Source organism: Phacochoerus africanus, chromosome 2, assembly GCF_016906955.1.
Source record: "Phacochoerus africanus isolate WHEZ1 chromosome 2, ROS_Pafr_v1, whole genome shotgun sequence".
Lineage (NCBI taxonomy): Eukaryota > Metazoa > Chordata > Mammalia > Artiodactyla > Suidae > Phacochoerus > Phacochoerus africanus.
In genome coordinates this window covers 39,347,542-39,367,799 of record NC_062545.1, presented here as the reverse complement: position 1 = coordinate 39,367,799, position 20,258 = coordinate 39,347,542, and the positions used below count along the sequence as shown (strand labels likewise).

Genomic DNA, 20,258 nt, shown 5'->3' with positions numbered 1-20,258 from the left:
TAATACCAGATCTTTAACTCACTGAAAAAGGCCAGGGATCAAACTCACATCCTCATGGATACTAGTCAGGTCCATTACCATTGAGCCACAATGGGAACTCTTTTTTTTTTATAATTTTTTTTTATTTTCCCACTGTACAGCAAGGGGGTCAGGTTATCCTTACATGTATACATTACAATTACATTTTTCCCCACCCTTTGTTCTGTTGCAATATGAGTATCTAGACAGAGTTCTCAATGCTATTCAGCAGGATCTCCTTGTAAATCTATTCTAAGTTGTGTCTGATAAGCCCAAGCTCCCGATCCCTCCCACTCCCTCCCCCTCCCCCCTCCCATCAGGCAGCCACAAGTCTCTTCTCCAAGTCCATGATTTCTTTTCTGAGGAGATGTTCATTTGTGCTGGATATTAGATTCCAGTTATAAGTGATATCATATGGTATTTGTCTTTGTCTTTCTGGCTCCTTTCACTCAGTATGAGATTCTCTAGCTCCATCCATGTTGCTGCAAATGGCATTATGCCATTCTCTTTTATGGCTGAGTAGTATTCCATTGTGTATATATACCACCTCTTCCGAATCCAATCATCTGTTGATGGACATTTGGGTTGTTTCCATGTCCTGGCTATTGTGAATAGTGCTGCAATGAACATGTGGGTGCATGTGTCTCTTTTAAGTAGAGTTTTGTCCGAATAGATGCCCAAGAGTGGGATTGCAGGGTCATATGGAAGTTCTATGGATAGATTTCTAAGGTAACTCCAAACTGTTCTCCATAGTGGCTGTACCAGTTTACATTCCCACCAACAGTGCAGGAGGGTTCCCTTTTCTCCACAGCCCCTCCAGCACTTGTTATTTGTGGATTTATTAATGATGGCCATTCTGACTGGTGTGAGGTGGTATCTCATGGTAGTTTTGATTTGCATTTCTCTTATAACCAGCGATGTTGAGCATTTTTTTCATGTGTTTGTTGGCCATCTGTATATCTTCTTTGGAGAAATGTCTATTCAGGTCTTTTGCCCCACAATGGGAACTCTTATTCCTGATTTCCTATTTGAAATTCTCTCCTCTTCTTCATCTATACTTACCAATATATAAACTGAACTCAGATTCTACTCCTGCTAGTAATCCTCTATCTAGTTCATATCTCTTTGAACCAAACGATGAATATTCTTGAGCTCTAAGCCAGGGAATTTTCAATTTTGGGCTGGCATCCAGGACACCAACCTTGGGTTTATAAATGGGACTAAACAAAAAGCACACCTTACCCTACCATCTAAGTCAGTCCCAAGACTCTTACAGCCTAGTTTTTTTGGTACTTAAATCTTCCAAAACCATCACCTCTCACTGAATCAGTACTATTTTGAGTTTATTCAGTCCGTATCATCTATGATTTGAGTAGTGATCATATAATTTATGATCCAAACCAAGCAAGTGAAAGGAGGCACAAGTAATAATTATTCTGGAATAATATGAATAAACTTGGAATGCCCTAGACAACTGAGCTACATGGTCATATATGTCATGCAACCTGTTGTCTAGACATACCCCGCTGATATCTGATCTACTAGTTCAGACCCATAGAATTTTTCATCAGTAATTTCCAAGATAGAACATTTGAGTCCAAACAATATAGGCAGTTCCCAAGTAGTCTTCTAATATATACCTGAATAAATTCAAAGGACTTTATTTTAAAAATCTGCAAACTAGCTTCTCCTGAAAGATCCTGACATGTATTAGTATATCGAGAGATAGATATGTGACTCACATATTTAGGTATTAAAATGAATTAAGATGATGAGCAGAGTCAGGCTTGGTGGCTGGGCAATCACAAAAATCTAGTGTGGTGTTAAAACCAAGGGATGAAAAACACAATTGTTGCCATTTAATTCAAATTTAGACCCACAATTTAAAATAACCAGACTTCTGCCATGACTTGGTCTTTGGCGTATTTTTTTTGCTCAGAATCAAATTGACCACAGGCTGGAATTCTATGCACATGGAATACCTGATCAGAGACCTATGGTCCTTGGTATGAGGAATGAAATAATGTATGGTTTCCACAACTTTGAGGAATACTGGTCCTTGAAGTGTTTTTTGAAATAAAATAGAGGGTGATGTGGTCAAATATATTTGCTAAGCATTGTTTACTACATTCCCTTGAGATTTACCAAGGGGAATGTTAAAGATCTGAAATGCCCTTGAGTCTAAAAAATCAACTTGTTTTGTCCTCTTCCAGACATGGAAATAGACTAATCATTCCTAACCCCTTTGTCCCTAACCAGTGAAGGTACAGTGGACTTCAATGGAAATAAACTAATCATTCCTAACCCCTTCTACCCTATCCAATGTTGGTGGGGGATGGGGGTTGGCAGGGGGAGGTAGTGAAGGTGCAATGGACTTCAGGGAGAGCTTCTGGGCATGTTTTGTACACACGATGATAACAGAACCTATGCTGACTTCCAGAAATTAGAAATCTTGGCTTGGCATCCTGCTTGGTCAAAGGATCTCTTCCCCCAACCACATTATCCCTGACACATAACCTTACAAGTGGAGGTATTAAGTGCCCCTCCATAGTGCTTGCTACAGCATTCCACCCGAAGGGTTTCCTTTTACTTCAAGTTCCATGGTACTATGAGAACTTCTACCCTGTATTGATACAGCCCCCAAGCTTGTCTGCATCCTCCAGTACTTTTTTTTTTTTTGTCTTTTTGTCTTTTCTAGGGCCACTCCCGCAGCATATGGAGGTTCCCAGGCTAGGGGTCTAATTGGAGCTGTAGCCGCCGGCCTACACCAGAGCCACAGCAACGCTGGATCCAAGCTGCATCTGCAACCTACACCACAGCTTACAGCAAAGCTGGATCCTTAATCTACTGAGCAAGGCGAGGGATCGAACCCGCAACCTCATAGTTCCTAGTTGGATTCATTAACCACTGAGCCACAACGGGAACTCCTAACCTATTTTTTGTTGTTGTTGTTCATGGAACTGTACCATGGAACTGCATCACATAAACACTTAATTTATGCTAATTAAACTATGCATCTCATTCTGTCACTTGTCCTCACAATTTAAGATAATATAAAATCATGTCCTGAATATTTAGGTTAATACACAAAACTATGTGCCCATACTATACAAATGACTGAAGGAATTTTCAAAAGTATTTGCAATGATCCATAATTTTCACCTTAGGTAAAAACCTTATAAATAGCTCAATGTCTACAGAAGCTATGTAAAAACTCTACTGTTGTTTGATTTCAAACCCAAAAAAACAGTTCTTATTTGAGGAAACTGATGGTCACATTGTTAGCAGAGATTTAAACAATTTATGAATTATCTCTAATTAACTTTTGTACTGAGATAATGCCCATGTCAAGTCCAAATCTTTCATTCATATAAGGAATTGAATATTAATTCTTTTGAAACTTTTATATTGGGTCTAAGATGATTTGGCAACCTAAACTTGTTAATTTCCTGCCAAAGATGCTGATCTCTTCAAAACTTGATTGGATAGTATGTTTCATGGATAGCAGAACTTAAGTTTTTTTTATTGCAAATGAATATTTTAATCTAAATGTCACATTTTTCTCGGAAGAAAAATGTTCATTTTCAGAGTAATCTACAATCTAAAGTTCTCTACCAGAGCTGCAAAATTATCGGTTTTGTTTTATATTTGCTTGATTATGCATTTCTACAGACTAAGTATTAGCACACTAAATACTCCATAATATGAAGTTCTAATCAGCTTTATATTCAACCAAAAATTTTCATAAAAATATAAGTGGAATTTTAGATTCATGTTACACCTTTCCTTAAAGTCTACAATGTCTATGTAAACACTTCCAACTGTAATTTTTTTAAAGACACCATGCTACACAATATTATATTTTCCATTTTTTCTCTGATATATTCACCAACGATACTCTGTCTCAAAAACCTGGCAGTAAATAAAACATGCATTTTTTTTGTATTAGTACCATAATTAATACTTATGTAGCTCTAAATCAAAAGGAAAATATAAACATGTTTACATCATGCATAGAAATGAGCTTTAATCATTAACAAAGCTTAGAGAAGCTAAAAGAACATTTCTAAACTCAAATACATGATATTATGCCTAAGATAATTTTCCATTAATGGCAATCTGTTAGGTACTTCATTGAATTGAGAAATACCAACAAAGAAATAAGCATTTATCCCTAATCATTTTGTCAAAGTTACTACTGATGCAAATACCATGGTATCCTACAGTTATCAATCAATATTCAAAATCCAAGGATAAAAGCCTTAAAAGGAAATTATGATATTGCAAAATCAATAGTTAATAAAATTATTGGGGGCTTCAGTTCATTAAGGACACAATACCTTTCACTGTTGGACAAATTATGTCACCTTCTTTTTTGATCAAGTGATTAATCACTAGGAAAATTAAGTCTAATGTGTTTAAGAAATTGAAAAGATCATTTATTCTGCAAAATGGGAAACAAAAATACAAACATCTCAAAAGGGGTTATGATTTGGACAAATTAACATTTACAAATGAGGCTCTATAGATAAATTTTAATAAGAAAAGACAAAGTTGACTATGCATATTATTTTATTTTATTTTTTTTTGTCTTTTTGCCTTTTCTAGGGCCACACCTGCGGCATATGGAGGTTCCCAGGCTAAGAGTCCAATCGGAGCTGCAGCCACCAGCCTGCGCCACAGCTACAGCAACGTGGGATCCAAGCCACGTCTGCAACCTAAACCACAGCTCATGGCAACGCCGGATCCTCAACCCACTGAGCAAGGCCAGGAATCGAACCTGCAATCTCATGGTTCCTAGTCGGATTCCTTAACCACTGAGCCACGACGAGAACTCCAACTATGCATATTATTTTAACTCAACAAAAAAATCATAGCAAGAAAGAATTGGTAAGCCAGCCTCAAAAATTAGCATTAGCATTGTCTATAGCAGAAGCTTAATTGAGTAAGCTGTTGAAATATGCTTTTTGTTTTTTTAAGTTTATTCAACATACTTGCTTTAACTTGTTTTTCACTTGGAGCTGTTAAAGACAAGAAATAATAAGGTCTAAATCAATTACAAGTCTACATATATCTTTTTAAAATAGTTTTAAAGTTATTTTCATTTTTTAAAAGACTATATTATAACCTTGGAAACCAAAGGAAAAAGTAGGTCTGAGAAAGAGAAAATACATTCCTGTGGCATTTTCTTTGATATACTTGAAATACGTGCCATGAAACATAGGTTTCTTTTCTGATATTCATATATGTTCTTCTAACACAGAATGTTCATTCATGACTTATTCATATTATTTTCCATTTTAAATTATCTAAGAATATGATTAGTTTTATATATAAATCAATGTAGTTTCCTTAAAGTCTAAAGAATGGTATGAAAAGAAGGAAGTGAATCAATAAATTAACCAATAGTTCCAACTCTAAAAATACAGCTAATTACTCCTAAGTTAATGCACTGTAATCATACCCTGAAGTGAACAGATAATGATTTTAAGAAATTTAAATAATGGTATTTTGTTAAGTTTAATTTATAAGATAATGTTGAGCTATTAAAACTCCTCAAATTGATTATACTCATTGTCATTCTTTGTCTCTCCATGTTTGTATGCTTCTCTAATGTACGCTCTATTTCAGTTTTCCGCATATGCACCTAAGCGAGAATACGTGTTAGGGCCCAATTTTGGGAATGCTATCCCCATACACATAATCTGTTCTCTGTAAGGAAGACAAAAACATTTATTCCTTCTCAAAGGATAACTAATATCAAAGTTAACCTGATGTGGTGAAAAGTGCGATTATTTCATATTGTAAGTTATTTAAAAGTCATTCATATTTAAATTTTTTAAAAACAAGTTATTACCCTATTAGATATATTTCTTTTCATCTAATCAAATACTATCAAGTGCCCAAAATATTCCTGATACTATGATAGGCACTTTGGGGATAAAGATGTAAAAAAAATATTCTTTATATATATTTAAAGTAGAAAAAAAAGGTAATATGATTGTAACAATATATTAAGTGCTTTCATAAAGGAAAGACAATGATGCTATTAGAACTAGTTGGAGAGACACGTAAATGGAGTTGGGCCTTCTGAGAAAGTTTTACAAACCTGGAAGAAGAATAAAAAAATATAGCTTCAAACCTGTGGTTTACTGTGGTCTGTGACAGGTGGTAACATAGTTGAGCTATAATTGCATGGTTATTTATACAATATTATAATTTCTATTTTTTGTATTTCCAGTGTAAATGCTATTTCCATTTAAATATAATAAGATGGGAGGAGCAACTAATGGATATTATATGAAGCTATGACTACACATGCACATACACATACGCACACATATACACATGACCACACACACAATCGGTAAAGTTAATTGAGCAGAAGTTTGGTGAAGTTTTAAAATGAGGTCAATAAAATAACGTTCTCAGAAACTTGCATTTATTTCACTAAACAACAAAAAGGGCAAGTTAAATGCCAGAAGCCTTCGAGAAAATCATTTGGTATCTACACCTTCTGCATTCTTAGTTTTTGTTTGTTTGCATGTGTGTTTTTCTAGCTGTCTAATTCTCAATTCAGTTTTTTTCATCATTCAAATGTAAATATATCAAGGACAAAACCTCTACTCTCACTTCAACTCCCCCGGGTCCTCAAGATGTGTCATTAAGTAACATTTTGAATAGAGAGGGAATATTTGCTGGAATTGAATATTTCATATTTTAAAAACAGAGCAATAGTAGATGCATTTACAAAGAGTTTGGTCTTTGTTTTGATTTTTGCATTCTATACTAAACTGTAAAGCATCCCTTCTCAAACACTACTTTTGACAAATTCACTGGAGATTTTAAGAAGTTGTGGATTCTGATTCAGCAGATCTGGGATGAGACCAGAGACTCTGTATTTCTAACAACCTCCCAGTGATCCTAATGTTGCTGGTTCACAGAACACACAATGAGTGGCAAGAGTGTAACATAGTACTTGGCTTCCATTCACTAAAATGACATTAGTGTTAACTCTTTGTCAGGAACTTGGAAAAAAGACATCTCATGAGATGGAAAGACTTCCTGCCCTTTCCTGTCATGGCCCTTACACCTTGTCTGAGGCTGCAGTAATAATAAACATTGGACATAAGGCAGAAAGACCCCAGCAAGCCCAGTCTGACTCACCTGAATGTTCCTTCTTTGGTGACTTTGCTGTATCAAACAAGAAAAGAAAAAAATCAACATTCCATGCCTTTTGATGTCATTTCAATATTCAATTGCAAGTTAATACCTTAAAATGAAGAGGACAGAGGAACTTAAAAACGGTTACCTGGTTCCACATGTTTTTCTTTCATTTCCTGTTCTGAAACATATTATATTTGTTGTTGTTATTATTATTATTACTATTATTATAATTATTCCAATTTTATGTATCACAACGTATTTATTTATTTATTTTGCCTTTTTGTCTTTTTAGGGCCACACCCGTGCATGGCATATGGAGGTTCCCAGGCTAGGGGCTGAATCAGAGCTATAGCTGCCAGCCTAGGCAACAGTGTAATATGTTACACTCTTGCCACTTATTGTGTGTTCTGTGAACCAGCAACTGGGGATCCGAGCCACATCTGCGACCTATGCCACAGTTCACAGCAACACCGGATCCTTAACGCACTGAGCAAGGCCAGGGATCGAACCCGCATCCTCATGGATGTCAGTGGGGTTCGTTAACCACTGAGTCACAATGGGAACTCCAAAACTTATTTATTTTAATACAAAGAAATATTTATATGCTAATACTGTATTGTACCAGATAATAGTAGATGCCATGAAAAGACTAATACTTTATATTTAAAACAGGTTTTTTCATTTCCTCACAGATTTCCCTTATATAACAACAATAAAAATATTCTGAATATTAGAGAAATTAAAATTTTTCATGGATAATAAACAAGAAAAATAAAGTAGGTATAAATGATAAAAAATTAAATTTGCTTTCTTACTAGATCAATATGAAATAAATTGGGGATAAAATGTAAGCATGAAGGATAATTATTGCAGTTGTTTTAAAAATAATTCACAGATAAAGATGAACAGATATTTCTCTTGACTTCCTCTTCTAAGGTGAAACTTTCTTATATTGTAAAGGTATTTGTTTAGCTAAGACAAAGGCTTTGTTGAGGCAGATTTAAGACACTAAAAATAGACTAAGAATTTTCAGGGGGAAGCAAAACATACTTCCCCTGTTTTTAAGACAAATGTTCCTTACAGAGTGCTTTTCAGATAATGTTTCTTTTTAAGAACGCACTTTTGCCAACATTATGTGAGACAAAGCATTATTGTGGCCTCAAAATTAAGCATGCATTTATAGGATACTAAGCCCTAATTTTATATGAAGTTCTATTATTTACATTTCTATTCTTCTTTATTTTGCCTTGACAAGCTTGTCAAATTAATTTAAATGGAGACTTTCAAGAAATGCTTTAACATAGACACATTATTATCTGATTTTTTAAAAAAATAATGAGATTTCTTCAAGTTTCACATAATGAATATATTTTGGAGACTAGAAGATGTTTATATGCTGAAAGAACCCTAAGAACCATATTTTGGAAACATAAAGTGTCATTGAATTTTCTTTGGTCATCTCATCAACCTCTCAAGTGCACAGTTTTACCACGCTTGTACTTGTGAAGGTATAATAAGTAATTTTTTCACTCTCAAGATAGAAGGCAAGTATGAAAACAAATAAAATGAATGGCTTGACCAAGTGCTTTACAATTTAAAAGGAAGAAGTATAGATGACTTAAAGTTAAACACAGTTAAGAATATTACCACAGGAGTTACCGTCGTGGCGCAGTGGTTAACGAATCCGACTAGGAACCCTGGCCTTGCTCAGTGGGTTAAGGATCCGGCGTTGCCATGAGCTGTGGTGTAGGTGGCAGACGCGGCCTTGCTCAGTGGGTTAAGGATCCTGCGTTGCCATGAGCTGCGGTGTAGGTGGCAGACGCGGCTCGGATTCCGCATTGCTGTGGCTCTGGCGTAGGCCAGCGGCTACAGCTCTGATTAGACCCCTAGCCTGGGAACCTCCATATGCCGGGGGCGTGGCCCTAGAAAAGGCAAAAAAAGACAAGAAAAAAAAAAGAATATTACCACAAATTATCTGGAAAACCTGGAGTAATTACATGCATTGTTTAATTTACCATTGAGCAGAAGCACCAATCATAAAAACATTTCTAAAAATTTTTTGAATGATGGCAGTCAAAAAAAATATTGGAAGTCAATGTGAGTATGTATCAAAATTGAGTAATAGCTATATGTGAGATTTCAAAGTTAAAATAAGGGCCTTCCAATCGTACCAGAAAGTCATTATATAAGCAAAAAATCTGTACTAATTTGGAACAATATACTAAATAGTCTGTCAAGAGCATTTATTAAATGGGATAATTCAGGATATAATTATTAAATTGTCTGAATATAAATTAATTTTCCCTTTAATTCTAAAGGACTGCCAAATCATACTTATAATTTAAAAAAATTTTTTTTTAGTTTTTATTTTCAAAAAAATTATAGATCATGAGAATTTGCAAAAATTTACTCAGGAAGTTTCCATATACTCTTCCCCCATTTCCCTGACCATGATTTGTTTTAAACTGGAAAAAAGAAAAAAAGAAAAACAACTTTTAAGCTGTGGTAATGAAGAAGAATCAAAATAAAACTACAGAGTTAGAGATGTATAAATGACTAAACAATCTTAAAATTAAAAAAACTAAATCCAACAAATTCAATAATATAACAATAACAATAATAAAAAACAAGTCTATATATACACACTAGAGCAAACATGTTAACTTGTAAAGAATTAGTAGTTGTTTAGAGGAACACTTTTTTTCTTGGCCCTATGACTGCCCAAGTGACAAGCCAAAGAACTTCCTAAGGAGGAAGCAGTCAGGATGAAAATGAATGCCTGGGAAGGCATGTTTATTTATTAAATATATCAATACTCTGAAGATTGTAAAAGAGCTGCAGAGTATCTGTGGGAACTTTTAAATCATATAGACTGTAATAAAGTGGGGACCTTAGGATATATATATATATATATATGTATATATATATATATATTTTTTTTTTTAAATACCATTTTTCAAATCTCCAGTTGTCCTTCTGTTTCCCTGCTGGTGCAATAGCTTACACAGCAGATTCTGTATTGGTGTGCCAGAAGTACCCATCAACAGCTGTGCACACACATAAATCTGGGACTGAACGATCACATATTTCTATATAGACAGATTGCTCCCCCTGGCTGAGTTGTGGTATAATTTCAAGATTCTCTCCACAGGACTTTTTAGAGCACCTTTATGACATAGAACATCTCAATGTCCTAACCTTTGCAGAACCAAAATATACACACATCTTTTTTAATTAGTATATATGTTAAAACACATTTCAATATCACTAGGATTTTTTAAAGCTCTGCATACCTGGAAATGGGATGATTTTTAATGGCTAACCGAATAGGTTTAAGTTGGCACTTTTTGTTTCTGTTTGTTCAACATATCCCATTTCTTCAGAGAAGAGTATCTATTTGCAAAAGACACAACCTCAAAGCAGCAAGCTTTATTGAATTGTTAACAAACAAGCTTTAATCATATGTGTTAAAGCAACGGTGGATGCTGCCTAACATGTGGCTCCCAACCAATGCAGAGCTCATGGTGTTTACAGGGAAAAAGAACCATACTGTAGAAAAAATGTCATATATCATGTGAACATGGCAAAGTATTTATGGATTACAAGAAGAAAGAAGACATAAAAGAGATTGTAAAACTAACTTGAAAAAGAACTTCTGTTTTATGTTCTAACTACAGAACCAACCAGATTACAGGGACTAAGTTTACACCAACATAATAAGAGTTTTGGTTAATGGAATGCAGTTATATTTTGTGGTTATGAGACTGTAGATAATATTATCATATGATTGCATGAATTTGAAAAAGGACTCTAAGAAAGATTCATGCTCTCTGGTCCCCTCCCAAGATTGTATATTCTTTCATTCTGATAAAAAAAAATGAGCTCACATGCATAAAACATAGAAAAGGGAGATTCAAAACCACAAGTCTATCAGCAGGCCAACAGTAGTAGTAGAGCAAAAAAAAAAATATATATATATATACTTTGCATGCATTTCCTTACTTTTCCCCTTGGGTAGTTCTGTTGAAAGAAACAGAAGCAGAAAAACATTGCTTGTGAAACTTTTAAAGATAAAATTTACTCCCCACAACACATTGATTAAACTGTAATTTTTCCAACCCCTTGCCTCATTCTCTCCCCTTAAATTTCACAGCAAGTTTTGCTCTTAGGAGTTGATGATTATCATGGATGTTTCCATAAGTTGATTGTGAAACATCATTTGACAATGAACCTAGGATTATACTGTTGAACCATTTTAAACGATTTATGTCTTGCACATGAAACATAAACAGCTGCAGACATAAACACATATGAACAAATACAGAAGACACAGGTATACCTGCCTCACGACTTATGATTCTATTTGAGACTTAAAGGAACCATTTGGTTCCATTTATGCTGGTATATCTGATATTAATTAAATTTATGCTTTCTAGCTAAATTAATACTTGATATTGAACATTGTTCAATTTCTTGTCAAGCAAAGATTTCTTGGAAAATAATTACTGTGAAAGGTGAACATATGAGGTATTTATTTTTTTATTACTGCCCCATATTTCACATAACATTATTGTCAAGAAAGATTGATGCTCTCTCTTTCTCTCTTTCTCAATACTTTTCTCTCTCCCATTAGCTCATATATAATTTTTTTCTTTTACATAAATCCTTTAAAAAGGAATGCTGGCTGGGGTTCATTAAGTGTAAGACAGAAAAAGGAAATACGCCAAATACCTTCTGTAGGTGTTTTTGTTTTCTTTAAATCTGAAAACACAAATACAAGTTATTGATAAAGCAAATAAGAAACTCACAACTGATAAGCTCACAACAAAATGTCCATACAGTCTGAAATCATTTTCAAGAAAATGGATTTAACAATACGATACATTTCTATAATATGGCGTTAAAGAGAAGTTACTCTGTTTTTGAGAGGAGGAGTATTAGATTGAAGAGGGAAGTGAGAAATTTTTGATCTATAAATATATGATAGTATAAAGGAAAATATCCATATTTAATTTGCATGGAAACTACAGTGTCCTTCAAAGCTAATGACCTTTTAGTAAAAAGTCAGACTGAGCAGCTATACTATCTCTTTCAATAAAGATGAGTTGGAATCCATGAATTTAGTTGGTAATTTCCTCATTTGTTCAATCTATAGCAATCCAGGTGAAATGCTTTGCAATCTCCTTGAATAATCAATGTATATCAATATGAACATGAAATTAACCTATTGTAATAAAAAAAAACAGGTAATGTTGGCTCATGGGTTAATGATTTCTTTCACCTTGCTGATTTTAGGAGGGAGGCATCTTAACTTTAATTTTTTCTTAGAATATTTTATTCTGGGGGTTCCTCCTGTGGCATAGCAGGTTAAGCAGCCAGCATTGGCTCTGGAGTGGCAGAGGTTCCATCCCAGGCCAGCTGCCATGGGTTAAGGCTCTGGTATTGATTCAGCTGTGGCATAGGTTGTGGCTGCAGCTTGGATTCAATCCCTGGCCAGGTGTAGCCAAAAGAAAAAAAAGAATATTTTATTCTGTATATTGCTTCCTTTCTTTCACCTCTTTTGTAACTTAGTTTTGAAGTTCTCTGAATATCACTGAAATTAGGATCATAATAATGAACTATGAACTGATATTTACAAAAGATAAATAAACTGTCCTCTGGCTGACAATTATATGGCTTAGAACATAGAACAATAGACATTTACTAACAATTTGGAAGTTACTGGATTTGTGTGCCATATAGTGATGTGGATGGATCATGATTATATTTTCATGAGGTAACAGCCCTAAAATGTTTGAAAGTGACAATGAGTAGGAGATTGTTCACAAAAGGCAGTTAGATGGTCAAATGAATTGTTTTATGAGAAAATGATAATGAACAATAGTAACAGTGTGGTAAAAGTTAACAACCTACTTCCACAGACGCACAAGGTGAAAACACAATTTAGGAAAGCAACTTGAGAAAAAATCTAGAAAATCATTAAAATGAGTGTGCATCATTTTTGATGTAAGCATGCTCATTTTAATTCCATTTCTAGATTTCCAAGGAGAAAAAAAATGCAAAACTGTCTTAGAAAATATTATGGGAAGATGCTTTGTTTATGACATGGTTTTATACCACTACATAATGGGAATATTAATCAGTACCTCCCATACAGTAGGGAAACTCTTCAGGGATTCATAGTATATCCATATAATAGAAAATATAGTCATTAAAATGATGTTTTGCAACCTCCTCTTTTTGAATTTCTATTTTTTTCTGTAATAGGGTTGTTTCATGTATAAGAGAAAAACAAACCTTATTTAAAATAATATGCCTTAAACATTTATTTATTCAATTGACATTTATTAAGCACTATTGTGTCTAGCATGACTTAATAAAGAGAACTTTGGATACCTGCTACCTCACCTCCTCAAAACCAATTTTTTTCTTGCTATTCAGTTTCTCACCAGAAACTACAACCAAGAAGGCCAAATCTGTGATATAGAACAAATAAACTTTGCAAGCAATTTCTCATTTGTTTCTTTCATTAGTGATTATCCTAACTGTTTAAGCAGATAATTCAAATATTAGAAAAATATAAAACAATTTCATATAAGAATGTGATAAATGTCATCTTGCTAACATCTTACTTGCATGCCTAGCTACTTATTAATAATATGCAGTGGCCACTTCTATTTGAAGACTTAGATTCTTATACCGCAATAGCTGAAAGTGTGCAGTGGATAGTTCAATGGCCAGCATGAGTTACCAATTAGTTTGGCTCCAATATACTAAGGATAGGATTTCTGCCTGTTCAAGTGATCATGTGATCCTCACTGAGCAATCTTTTGAGCCCATATTACAGTAAGATTATGGTGGGACATGTCATTCAGGAATATAACTGAAGACAAAGCTTGGGAAGAATGGTAGAATAGGCAGAGGATAAAATGTGGCATGTTAGGACAAGATTATTTCCAAACCCTCTATTTTTCAACTAGATACTGGCATGAGGTAGGGATAAAAAGCTCAATATAATATACGTAATTCTAGAATGCCTGTTATTTTTATTTTTGTTTTTTTGGGGGTTTTTTTGGCATGCAGAAGTTGTATGACCAGGGATCAACCCATGCCATAGCTGCAACCCCAGTGACAGCAGTGACAACACCAGATCTTTAACCTACTGCACTACCAGGGAACTCTATAGAATGCCTGTTGTTTTTCATGTGTTTTTCTTTTTCCTAGTAATAAGAATTGATAATACATACATATATATATATATATTGTCTTTGTGCCATTTCTTGGGCCGCTCCCGCGGCATATGGCATATGGAAGTTCCCAGGCTAGGGGTCGAATCGGAGCTGTAGCCCCCGGCCTACACCAGAGTCACAGCAACACAGGATCTGAGCCGCGTCTGTGACCTACACCACAGCTCATGGCAATGCCGGATCATTAACCTACTGAGCAAGGGCAGGGATCAAACCTGCAACCTCATGGTTCCTAGTCGGATTCGTTAACCACTGTGCCACGATAGGAACTCCAATATATATATTTTGAAAAGAATTTATAATATATTGCATTAGGTATCAATTGGTCTGAAATAAAAGAATAAAAAATAACATGAAGTCTGGGGTCAGGTAAAGTATATCATTTATTGAGATAAAGAGAAACGTTTCATGAAGCAGAAATGTAAAAAATAACAAGTCAGAATCTAATCAAGTAGGTCTTTAAAAAGTTCAAAATATGTGCTGTAAGAACAGGAGATGTAGTGAAACATACTTAAAATGTCATCATACTTTAATGTCTTTTGGTTAGGAGTCAATAGAGCAGCAGACTTACACAAGTAAATACCTGAGCAACCACAAAAATGATGCTTAGAATTGAAAGATAATATACTGACCCTAAAGAGCTATTAGTACCAACCAGCATAATACTCATGCTATTAAACTTCATTATGCCCTCTCAGCACTCTGCTGAAATGGCTTAAAAATATTATAAAGGCTTATTTGGTAAATATACTTCCCTAAAGGCTATCTGCCTAATAATCTAAACCATAGTCTTTCATTAAGAATACTGTGGCCCACAGCAGCTGTAATTTAAAAGCAGTTATGTGTTTGCAATCTGTTCAATTCATCACTCACTCATCTTTAGCAATATATCAGGTATGCCCTTTTATGTTCATAAATGATGCCAGAGGAAAATGAAATACAAATTAATATTGAAGGAAAAAATTAACTCTCTGATAGTCTAAAAAATCAGGTAATGAAGTATACTGTCTTTTGGATGGAACTTGTCCAGTTGATATCTTCATTCAATCACAATACCATACATTTTGCTAGGTTTTTCAGCATGATTCCTCTTTAGATCTCAATGATGAAGCCTGAGCATTTAGAACTAATTTGCACATGTATTCAGCTCTCCTTGGTCTTGCCCTAGCTTTGGTAAATAATAAATCTCATCTGGCTAGTTCTTTTTTTCCTGTCTTTGTAGGGCCATTCCTGTGGCATATGGAGGTTCCCAGGCTAGGGGTTGCATTGGAGGTATAGCTGCTGGCCGACACCACAGCCACAGCAATGCCAGATCCGAGCTGTGTCTGTGACCTACACCACATCTCACAGCAATGCTGGATCCTTAACCCACTGAGCAAGGCCAGGGTTCGAACCTGCATCCTCATGGATACGAGTCAGATTTGTTTCGCTGAGCCACGACAGGAACTCCTCATCTGGCTAGTTATTAATGGAGCTACAGCCTTCGGAAGATTACTTTTGTTGAAAAAACCTAAAGGCTTTCCAGCCCCTAGGATTTCATGAATGAAGCTGAGGTTAGATGAATGAGATCTGCCTAGATCTGCCAGTGCAACTTAAGTAGTAGCTAGTGAACATACACACTTAAGATGAAATGGCTCATAATTTACTATAATTTTTCAGAACTAAAAAGCTCACTGTAGTAGAACTCCCAATTTTAAAAGATCCTTCCTTACCTGCAATATGAAAAATTGAGTTCCTACTCATATTTCTTGTGACTATAATATTTATCTTAAAGAGTCCCAGATATTACTAATTCATCCACAGAATAGATATTTGTTGAGCAGTGCACAAACTAAGGAAATGTGTTAGCCCCTGTAGGGGATAAAAGTGAATTAGACATGGTCCTTTTAGTCAAAAGTCTTAAAGTCAACTAGAGTAGAAGGAAAATGATGCAATTAATTATAAAGTACAAGGTGGCATGAAATAAGTAATAGTAAGGAGGTACACATAAACTCTGAAGGGAGATGATAAATGAAAGAGAAAAAATATTTAATTGGTAGGGTCAGACAGACATCCTAGAGGAAAGAGAATTTATCTTGAGCCCTAAAAACACTGAGTATTCATAGAAGGAAAATGAAAGAGTAGGACTTATTATGGTAATGCAGGAACAATGGTAAGACAGTACATTGTACATATCAAGTTAGAATGGTTTAGTATGGATGAAATGTATAATACATATATAATACACAAAGGAAGAAAGTGGGTGGGTATAGTGTACAGTTTCTACCACAGTGCCCTGGTGGCCTTGCACTATAGATACATGCCATTCAGGCAAAAGTTTGAACCACACCTAATTCTGAGTCTGGCAGGACGCCTTGGGATTCTTCCAGAGCATAAGGACTTGCTATGAGGCCATCTTCCACATGTCTCTCTGTCTCTCCTGGGAGGCTGTCATGAGACAACTTCTCATTACCTCCTGGGTTCTCCTGCCTAGAATACCTTTGAAGATAGAGCTGTGGATCACAAAACCCTTCCACTGTTGGCTAGATTCAAGTCCTCAGCAGAGGAGTGTCTCTACCTTGTGTTGCATTATTTGGTCACCTTTTTTTTTTTTTGGTTTTTTAGGGCTACACCTGAGGCATATGGAAGTTCCCAGGGTCAAATTGGAGCTTCAGCTGCCAGCCTGCACCACAGCCATAGCAACATGGGATCCGAGCCGTGTCTGCGACCTACACCACAGCTCATGGCAATGCTGGATCCCCAACGCATTGAGTGGGGCCAGGGATTGACACTGAGTCCTCATGGATACTAGTCAGGTTCATTACCACTGAGCCATGACAGGAACTCCTAGATACTCCTGCTTTTATTACCATGAAAGTAATAAGTTGTCTCAATCTCAAAAGGGATCACCGCATTTTTACTGGTGGAATTTTTCAGGCCTTGGCTTTGATGTTGCCTTGATGTGTGCTTGACAGGAGACCAGGAAACAGTCTGTGGGGACTTAGATTAAGGGTTAAGGCCTGCAGACTACGTTCTGTGGTCAGTGTGGAGCCACTGAATATTTTTAATAGGTAATGACATGAAGTGTTTCATGAAATCAGTTCAATATTTCAGGAGAAAATATTTAGAGAAAATGTCACAAGCAGAATAATTGTTTAGGTCAGAGATTCTCAAACTTTCTCATCTTAGGACTCTTTTAAAACTCTTAACAATTGTAAAGGACTCCAAATAGCTTTTATTCATGTAGTGTCTATCTATGACATTTGCAATTTTAAAAACTAAAGTTGAGAATATTTTTAAACATACATATATTTAAAAATTAAAAACCTGTTACATGTTAATATAACTATACTTTTTATGATGAATACATTTTCCTACCAAAAAAAAAATGATGAGATGAGGGACTTTGTTTCACACTTTTGTGAATCTTCCTAATGTCTGGCTAGTTGGACTCACGTATCTGCTTATGTACTCAATCTGTTGCAACATCACACATTATGTAACTTCTGGAAAACTCCAGTGTACACTCATGAGAGTGAAAAGGAAATGATAAATTCATATTTTTATAAAAATAGTTTTGATCTTGCAGAACCACTGAAAGGGTCTCAAAGACTTCCAGGAGTCCTTGACAACATCTTGAGAACATCAGAGTTTCAAGATCATTGCCTTGGTAAGACCAATTTGAGGCCGCAAATGACAATGTGATGTCTCAAGTGGATGACCAGAGGCCATACGTGAAGATTAGGTTTTCTAATTACTTTCAGGAAGGATTAAATAAAGAGGTTACAGCCAAATTAAAAATTCTGGAGGACTAAAATTCAGGGTCAAAAGAAAAACAGCAAAGTTCACACCGGAATTTGAGTCCTGGTTTCTGCAAATGGAGCGGGATGATTTTATATGGAGAAATAAGAATAAATAAGCACATCTTTTAAATAGAGAACCTGATGGACAGTCAGAATGTATGTTAAAGTAGCAACTTCAGCAGAAAAAGTCTTGTCAAAGAAAGACCTCAATTGAACACTTATTCAAAAATGATATTCCAGGAGTTCCCCTTGTAGCTCAGAGGGTTACAAACCTGACTAGTATCCATGAGGACACAGGCTCAATCCCTAGCCTCGCTCAGTGGTTAAGGATCTGGTATTGCTGTGAGCTGTGGTGCAGGTTGCAGACATGGCTCAGATCCTGTGTTGCTGTGGCTGTGGCGTAGGCCAGCAGCTGTAGCTCTGATTCAACCCCCAGCCTGGGAAACTTCCATATGTGGCAGACGCAGCCACAAAAAGCAAAAAATACATAAATAAATTAAAAAAATCTTATTCCATGTCACAAATGAACCATATACAAAAGAGAAATGGATTCACAGACACAGACAACAGACTTGTGGTTGCCAAGGAGGAGGGTAGGTAGTGGGATGGACTGAGAGTTTGGAATTAGTGGATGCAAACTATTACATTTATAATGAATAAACACTAAGTTCCTACTGTTTAGCTCTAGGAACTACATCCAATGTCTTGTGATAGACCATGATGGAAGAAAATGTAAAAAGGGAATACGACTGGGTTCCTTTGCTGTATAGCAGAAATTGGTACAACATAGTAAATCAACCATACTTTTAATTTTTTTAAAAAGTTATTCTGCTTAGGCTAAGATATGTTTGTTTTGACATCAAAACTGCTAATAACAGTAAACTTGATGGGCAAGGCTCAGTGGAACCAAGATCTTCTTACTAAGGTTTCTGAAAGAGATTCAGTGAGACATGCTGGAACAAAATCTTAACATGAACAGAAAATCTTCGGAGTTCACTAATGCAAGACACCCTTTTGTGGCCTGATGTCTGGTTATCAGAAGAAAGTTCACATGCACTTTTATTCCTGTATTTTAAAATTCATCAAGAAAACTTATTAAGAATGTTCTAATTAAATCCCTAAAACCCTCCTGATTCTCTTTTCCTCCAGGAAAGCTGTCAACCATTGGTATCTTTGAATTATATCCAAAAAGGCTGAAAGTGAATTAAAAAAATAAACTTCGAGTAAAGTAAAATGTTGAAAATGTAAATTGTATGCCACTTAGTGATTTGTATTAAACTACACTCACTGAAGAAAGATGTGCTTCCTGCCTCTGTGAAAAGATTTAAACAATCTTTATTGAGCTCATAAAAAATAAGAAACAAGAGCCAAGATGCTTATGTCCATATACCTCCCTGCCCTGCTTAGGAGGAGATGCACAAAGGAAATAAGAACTTTTGAAACGTAAAATCCAACAATTGCCTAGAATTGCTGGCATTAAGCCTGTTCTTCAACTATACATCAGTAGCAATGAAAATTGTATTGGATAGCTTTTTCCTTAAATATCATCATCTTAACAATTTAAAAGTGGTTTCCGGACATGAGATGAGAGATAATCTGTGAAACTCTTTGGAAATAATAATTTAATAACAATAATGAAGATGATATTAATAAAAACACTAAAAAATAATCAGGAACATATTTTTACATGTTTTATCATGAGTGATGGACACTGGGTTACTTGAATCTCCACAGACAAAGCTCTGCTCAGGTTCCCCAAGCTCCTCTAAAAACTGCACATTGAATATGGACAATTTCTCAAAGAAGAAAAGTGAAAACAGACATATAATTTAGGAAAAATAAAATCAAGCATAGGAATGAAGAAAAAAAAAAACACATATAAAGCTTTTATGTGAACTGTATTTAGACTACTGTTTCATACACCCAAAAGTCTTCTAATACTTTGGTTTGAATGCCAATGAATGGAAAAACAACTTCCTCTTACTCCTTTACCTAAATCAAATGGTAAACTGTTCTTTATTTGGAAGAAAGAAAGAAGGGTGGA

The 20,258-nt window shown here is 35.3% G+C and overlaps 1 protein-coding gene across 1 annotated transcript in view; it reads right to left on the bottom strand.

Annotated features, from left to right (window-relative positions):
• Positions 1 to 20,258, bottom strand: part of LOC125120627 (triadin-like) — a 93,122-nt gene that overhangs the window by 10,665 nt on the left and 62,199 nt on the right. Inside the window, exons 4-7 of the mRNA XM_047769131.1 lie at positions 11,917 to 11,946; positions 11,188 to 11,205; positions 7,186 to 7,212; positions 5,013 to 5,039 (exon numbers count right to left, since the gene is read on the bottom strand). Of these exons, the coding sequence (XP_047625087.1) occupies positions 5,013 to 5,039; positions 7,186 to 7,212; positions 11,188 to 11,205; positions 11,917 to 11,946 (102 nt within the window). The remainder of the gene's footprint in view (positions 1 to 5,012; positions 5,040 to 7,185; positions 7,213 to 11,187; positions 11,206 to 11,916; positions 11,947 to 20,258) is intronic.